At 37.4% G+C, this 7,398-nt stretch overlaps 1 protein-coding gene across 2 annotated transcripts in view; it reads left to right on the top strand.

The window, feature by feature from the left end:
- LOC131639155 (E3 ubiquitin-protein ligase SDIR1-like) overlaps positions 1 to 3,432 on the top strand; it is a 4,193-nt gene extending 761 nt beyond the window's left edge. Inside the window, exons 2-7 of one of the 2 annotated variants that reach the window (XM_058909661.1) lie at positions 1,256 to 1,308; positions 1,411 to 1,639; positions 1,764 to 1,878; positions 2,177 to 2,219; positions 2,442 to 2,567; positions 2,809 to 3,432. In XM_058909661.1, the coding sequence (XP_058765644.1) occupies positions 1,270 to 1,308; positions 1,411 to 1,639; positions 1,764 to 1,878; positions 2,177 to 2,219; positions 2,442 to 2,567; positions 2,809 to 2,934 (678 nt within the window). In that variant the 5' untranslated portion in view covers positions 1,256 to 1,269 and the 3' untranslated portion in view covers positions 2,935 to 3,432. The remainder of the gene's footprint in view (positions 1 to 1,255; positions 1,309 to 1,410; positions 1,640 to 1,763; positions 1,879 to 2,176; positions 2,220 to 2,441; positions 2,568 to 2,808) is intronic. The other variant, XM_058909660.1, reaches the window with a different exon arrangement.
- The last annotated feature ends 3,966 nt before the right edge of the window (positions 3,433 to 7,398 follow it).

The following is a 7,398-nucleotide window of genomic DNA, read 5'->3' as shown; positions in this document are numbered from 1 at the left end:
GAGTTTACCTGGTGACTGACATTAGTACTTATAAGCTTGTTTGGGGGAGTTTATGGAGATTACTGATGATATGTCTATAAGCTGTTTTTCAGCTTATTTTCATAAATTTTCTAGGATAATGATAAAACTATTTGGCCTAATGCTAGTGTGAGGCCCAAGCCTGAGGTGTGGAGAGTGATGTCTAGATGGCTAAAAAAGAGAAGAATCGGTTAGTTAGTGACATGGCTAGGAATGTCCTGCAATCTTGGAAATTCGGTTAACAGAGAAGGATATAGGGTGAGGGGTATTGTAGAATGGGTACACACATTTATTGTTACGAATGAGTTAGGAGAATATTTTCTCTGGTAGGAGCATTGCTCTGGTCAGAGTAGTCTATGGCGGTCAATAGCGACACTATCCCGCTCTATTAGAGCAGAGGCCGATTGCTATGGGAAGAGTCTGAACGGTGCAGAACACTAGCAGACGCTTTAGGGTAAATAGTGGGATAGCGGAGCAGAGTGGTTTCTGGTCCCCTATCCTTTTCCCCTCTAAAAAAACCAAAATTACCCCTTAAATTTACAACGTTTTAAGTGTAATTTTAGATTTTTCAATCAAATTTGAGTTGAGACTCAATTTTAACCTTCCTTCACAGTCGTTTTTACACTTCATAGTCATGTGTGCTTTGATTTATGAATAGTTTATGAGTTGAGTTATTTGTTTAATTTTACATTAAAATTATGCACTTCAAGAGTCATTTGTGCTTTGATTTATGAATATTTTATGAGTTGAGTTATTTGTTTAACTTTACATTAAGTTATATGTTTATAATTATTATATGTAATTTGTCCTAAAAATAATCAAATAGAGTGGAAATCCCGCCTATACGCTATCTTGCTATCCCACTTTTGGGGTCGGCTGCTCCGCTATGCTATCCGGGAATGACTATTCTGTCTCTGGTTTCCTATTCATTGCAACTACACTTTTTCATCAAATGCTGTCAATAAACAATATCTCATTTATCTATTTTCTGTGCGATCATCTTAATTTGTGAGGTTCCATCAGATAGCTTGTGAAAACAACTTATAAGATGTATAGAAACAATTCGACTTTATCTTATTTTTAGTCATAGAAGTAGCTTATACATAACATTTATATGATAAGTGCTTATGCTATATGCACTTAATTTAGCTTTTTATCCAAACAAGACCCTTTGCTTTTCTGCTTCATATATGTAGAATGTTGATCGCTATTTGACTTACTCATAATTATTTGACAGTTATTTTGATATTCATGATATTAAACTCCCCTCAGATGTCGCATTATTTTCTGGTAAGTAATCACTAAGATATAATGTATATATGCTACTAGTTTTCATACTAGCTCTCTTCTTCACGAAGTTATAAAAATAACGATTGACCCTTTCCTTTTCAGCTCTGGGTAATACTGGCTGTCTTCGTGATGGCTACAGGTCTGAGAATGTATGCAACATGTCAACAACTTCAAGCACAAGCTCGGGCTCATGCTGCAGCAGCCTCTGGGTTGCTTGGTCATGCTGAATTACATTTTCAAATGCCACCATCTATTTCAATTGCAACTAGAGGGAGATTGCAGGGACTTAGACTTCAGCTTGCACTTCTTGACCGAGAATTCGACGAGCTAGGTATCATGCTTCTGTATTTCGGCATATTCTTTTAAGTTGAGAATGCCTAAAATGGATGCCAAAACAGATGAAAGCTTATCGTGCTTCATTTTTCGTTCAAATATGCATATTCATTTTGTGGCAGATTATGACACTTTGAGAGCTCTGGACTCTGATACTGCTTCTAGTACTCCTTCAATGACTGAGGAAGAGATAAATGCCTTGCCTGTTCACAAGTATAAAGTTCCACGCCCAACAAAGTAAGTTGTGACAGGCTCTTAAAAAAAGTAATGCTAATGAATCAGAAGAAAAGCTCGCTCTATTTGTATGCGTCTTTGTTCTTTATTTTCTTTTCTTGCAAGATGCAAGACAGTGTTTGGTGGGTCAGTTCACCTTTCTTTTGCAGCTCTTCAGTTGGAAGCAACTGCTGAATCATTGGTACTGTTGGGCGATTTTAAAGTCCTCGGATTTATGTTTCCTCCCTTTTGTGTGTATGCATTTTGTAAATAAATTCTAAGTCACAATAAATAAATTGACATAATTTGTTTATATTAACAGAGATGGCTCCACCGGTTTAACATCCTCTTCAGAAGCAGCTGAGGTAAATATCTCTATTAGTTCACTCCTCTCTTTAGGTTTATGTGGTTTCACTAGGTTGTTTGAGTTATGGAGGCATTTTTTGGTAGCAATAGTGTCAATGCATCTCTTGTTTTTTGTTTCGGTAGTTAGCTTTATGCACTTTTGGTATTCATGCGATTTTTCCTACTTTTTTGTTTCTGGAATAGGAGTTGTTTTTAATTTCTTTTTCAAATGTTTTAATCAGATTAAACAAGACTCCAAAGGAGCCGAGAGAAGTGTCAAAGGTTCAGAAGATGAGCTGATATGTACTGTTTGCTTGGACCAAGTTAAGAAAGGGGAGCTTGTGCGAAGCTTGCCGTGCTTGCATCAGGTTTAACGTTGCCGCCTATCTCTTGCTTTCATCAATTTTTGTTGTTGTTATAAACAAATTACTTAGCAGTAATGGAGATTATTAGTACTTGTTTCTGGAAGTATCAGATTTGTATTGTGTTAACTCAATGCCTCCAGAGAAGTAAAGTTGTCTACTCCATAGTTTTCTCGCCGCATTCCTCTAAAATTCTGCACAATTCATAACTCATAAGTGATCATTTTATTTGTTTCTTTCCATCCAGTTTCATGCCAACTGCATCGATCCATGGCTTCGGCAACAAGGAACATGTCCCGTGTGCAAATTTAGGATGGGGTCAGGAAGGCAGGGAAACACCGATAGCGAGTCTGGTGATTCAGATATTTTGTAATATTATTCTGATATGGCTGTAAAGTGCGCGATGCTCTGGAATATTCAAGAATGTAATCCATTTAAGTAATGAAGGTACAAATTCTTCAATGGATGATACACTATGAGTCTGATGAATGTGATCATTTTATTTTGTAATATTGTTATTAGTTGCAGTGTAATCTAATCATACAAATGTGTAAATACTAAGTATATCATACAAGGTGTCCAATAAGTCTTTCACTCTTGCCCTCTATTTTGCGTTCAAAGAAATAAATATAGTTTCTTGGCACAGCCTAGAATTAAACTTCTAGACGCACTTAATACACACCAAAATATTTCGTAAGCGAGTCATCCCAATTTTGCCGATGCTTAGAGACTATAGAGACGAAGAGTAAATCCCGCAACACCAATGCTTAGATGTTTGAGCCATGAAGAGTAAATAAACACCGTGACCGAAGCACATAGGAGGAAGGAAGATCACTAGCCCACCATGACCCAAGACAACAAGAAATATATAAAGAAATATGATAAATTTTAAAGATAAGCAAACATCCACCACGCCTTAGCCAAAGCACTAGACTTAGTGGAATCTCCATGGTCTTTCTAGCCAAAGTATTAGACTTAGTGGAATCTCCATGGTCTTTCTATATGTGGGGTGTTGACATCCTAATACTATTCTCAATAGCTGAACTTATGTTTTTCAGGAGACAAATATTACATACGATGAAGGATAGAAAAACACTTAGAAAGGGGGGGTTTGAATAAGTGTAGTCTAAAAACTTGAACGATAAAAACAATATGCACAGTTATTTTTATCCTGGTTCGTTATTAACTAAACTACTCCAGTCCACTCCCACGGAGTGATTTACCTCACCTGAGGATTTAATCCACTAATCGCAACAGATTACAATGGTTTTCCACTTAGTCCGCGACTAAGTCTTCTAGAGTATCCTGATCACAACCTGATCACTCCAGGAACAAATGCTTAGACACAAGCTAAGACTTTCTTAGAATATCCTGACCACCACGTGATCACTCTAATTACAACTGCTTAGACACAAGCTAAGACTTCCTAGAGTATCCTGATCAACACTAGATCACTCTAGTTACTTACAAATTAATGTAATCAAATAAGAGTTTTACAATGCTTCTTAAAAGCTATAATCACAACAGTGATATTTCTCTTAACGTTTAAGCTTAATCTCACTAATATATTACAACAGCAATGTAGTGAGCTTAATCTCACAAAGAGCATCTGATTTGTATTTCAGATTTGGGAGTCCCCTGACCAGATTTAGTTTGTTAATCTGAGAAATCTTTCTCAAACTAGCATGACCTAATCTTCTGTGCCAGACCCATTGCTCCTCAGAAACAGACATAAGACAAGTCACCTTCTGCTTCTCAAGATCAGAAAGATCAATCTTATAAATGTTGTTCTTCCTCTTGCCTGTAAATAGGATTGAGCCATCCTTCTGGCTTACAGCCTTGCAAGACTTTTGATTGAAGATTATATCATAACCATTGTCACTTAATTGACTTATGGATAATAAGTTATGCGTTAATCCTTCTACAAGAAGTACATTAGTTATGGAAGGAGAGTTACCAAGACTTATGGTTCCAGAGCCAATGATTTTGCCCTTCTGATCTCCTCCAAACTTGACTTCTCCACCTGGTTTAAGCACCAGGTCTTGGAATGTAGACCTTCTTCCCGTCATGTGTCGCGAGCACCCAGAGTCCAGGTACCATGACATGTTGTGCTTTTCTTTCTTTGCAGCCAAGGATATCTGCAATAGGAATAATCTTTTCCTTAGGTACCCACATCTTCTTGGGTCCTTTCTTGTTAGTTCTCCTCAAGTTCTGATTGAACTTGGGTTTAGCAAAATATTTAACAGGAGGAACAGTATGATACTTCTTATTCTGAGTTCCATGATATTTTTTAGGTTGTGTCACATGCTTCTTGGTGTGTGTTATGTGAAAACTTTGTGCATGTGATGTGTGCTTAATATCATGGGAGTGGCCAAATTTAAATTGGTTATACAGAGGCTTGTATGATATTTTCATATCATCCACAGATTCAAGCTTGTATGGGATTTCACCCTCATAACCAATGCCAACTCTTTTGTTCCCAGACACAGCATATATCATAGAAGCTAGCTGACTTCTGCCAATACTTCTAGATAAGAACTTCCTGAAACTTAAATCATATTCTTTCAGAATATGATTCAGACTGGGAGTGGATTTTTCTGAATCAGAAGGAGATCCAACATTATTGGATAATTTTAAAACTTTTTCTTTTAATTCAGAATTTTCCAACTCAAGCTTCTTAGTTTCAAATTCAAATTGCTTTTTCAGCTTTTTGTATTTGATACTAAGATGAACTTTTAATTCAAGAAGCTCTGTTAGACTGGAAACTAACTCTTCTCTAGATAGTTCAGAAAATACCTCTTCAGAATCTGATTCTGATGTAGATTCTGATCCATCATCTTCTGTCGCCATCAGCGCAAAGTTTGCCTGCTCTCCTTCAGAGTCTGATCCTGATTCTGATTCAGAATCATCCCATGTTGCCATAAGACCTTTCTTCTTATGAAACTTCTTCTTGGGATTCTCCTTCTGAAGTTTTGGACACTCATTCTTGTAATGTCCAGGCTCATTGCACTCATAGCAGACAGCCTTCTTCTTGTCAGATCTTCTGTCACCAGAAGATTCTCCACGTTCAAATCTCTTTGAACTTCTGAAGCCTCTGAACTTCCTTTGCTTGCTCTTCCAGAGTTGGTTTACCCTTCTGGAGATCATGGACAGTTCATCTTCTTCTTCAGATTCTGATTCTTCAGGATCTTCTTCTCTAGCCTGAAAAGCGTTAGTGCATTTATTAATATTAGATTTTAATGCAATAGACTTACCTTTCTTCTGAGGCTCGTTTGCATCCAGCTCTATTTCATGGCTTCTCAAGGCACTGATAAGCTCTTCCAAAGAAACTTCATTCAGATTCTTGGCAATCTTGAATGCAGTCACCATTGGACCCCATCTTCTGGGTAAGCTTCTGATGATCTTCTTTACATGATCAGCCTTGGTGTAGCCTTTGTCCAGAACTCTTAATCCAGCAGTCAGAGTTTGAAATCTTGAAAACATCTTCTCAATGACTTCATCATCCTCCATCCTAAAGGCTTCATATTTCTGGATTAGAGCAAGAGCTTTAGTCTCCTTGACTTGAGCATTTCCCTCATGGGTCATTTTCAATGACTCATATATATCATGGGCAGTTTCCCTGTTAGATATCTTCTCATACTCAGCATGAGAGATAGCATTCAGCAAAACAGTCCTACATTTATGATGATTCTTGAAATCTTTCTTTTGATCATCAGTCATTTCGCTTCTCGTGAGCCTTACACCAGTAGCTTTAACAGGATGTTTGTAACCATCCAACAGAAGATCCCATAGATCAGCATCCAGACCAAGAAAGTAACTTTCCAGTTTATCTTTCCAATATTCAAAGTTTTCACCATCGAATATTGGTGGTCTAGTATAACCATTGTTACCATTGTATTGCTCAGCAGAGCCAGATGTAGATGCAGTTGGATTTGATTGAGATTCACCAGCCATCTTTTACTGAAGCGTTTTTCTCTTCCTGAATCTTTTCTAAAAACGGTTAAGTGCTTGCACCTTAGAACCGGCGCTCTGATGCCAATTGAAGGATAGAAAAACACTTAGAAAGGGGGGGTTTGAATAAGTGTAGTCTAAAAACTTGAACGATAAAAACAATATGCACAGTTATTTTTATCCTGGTTCGTTGTTAACTAAACTACTCCAGTCCACCCCCACGGAGTGATTTACCTCACCTGAGGATTTAATCCACTAATCGCAACAGATTACAATGGTTTTCCACTTAGTCCGCGACTAAGTCTTCTAGAGTATCCTGATCACAACCTGATCACTCCAGGAACAAATGCTTAGACACAAGCTAAGACTTTCTTAGAGTATCCTGACCACCACGTGATCACTCTAATTACAACTGCTTAGACACAAGCTAAGACTTCCTAGAGTATCCATATCAACACTTGATCACTCTAGTTACTTACAAATTAATGTAATCAAATAAGATTTTTACAATGCTTCTTAAAAGCTATAATCACAACAGTGATATTTCTCTTAACGTTTAAGCTTAATCTCACTAATATATTACAACAGCAATGTAGTGAGCTTTGATGAAGATGAAGTTTCTGAGCTTTTGATTGAACAACGTTTCAGCAAGTTAATATTCACAGAATTTGGTTCAGCGTTGTTTTTTTTTTGCTTCTCATCAGAACTTCATATTTATAGGCGTTTGAGAAGATAACCGTTGGGTGCATTTAATGCTTTGCGTGTTCCGTACAGCATTGCATTTAATGTTTCACGCTTTTGTAAACTACCTCGAGCCTTGTTCACGCTGTGTCTACTGACGTTGCCTTTAATAGCTTCCAACGTTCCTTTTGTCAGTCAGCGTAGC

Source organism: Vicia villosa, unplaced genomic scaffold (genome assembly GCF_029867415.1).
Source record: "Vicia villosa cultivar HV-30 ecotype Madison, WI unplaced genomic scaffold, Vvil1.0 ctg.002546F_1_1, whole genome shotgun sequence".
Taxonomy (NCBI): Eukaryota; Viridiplantae; Streptophyta; class Magnoliopsida; order Fabales; family Fabaceae; genus Vicia; species Vicia villosa.
The sequence above is the reverse complement of the archived record's forward strand: the minus strand, read 5'-3'. Positions and strand labels throughout refer to the sequence as shown.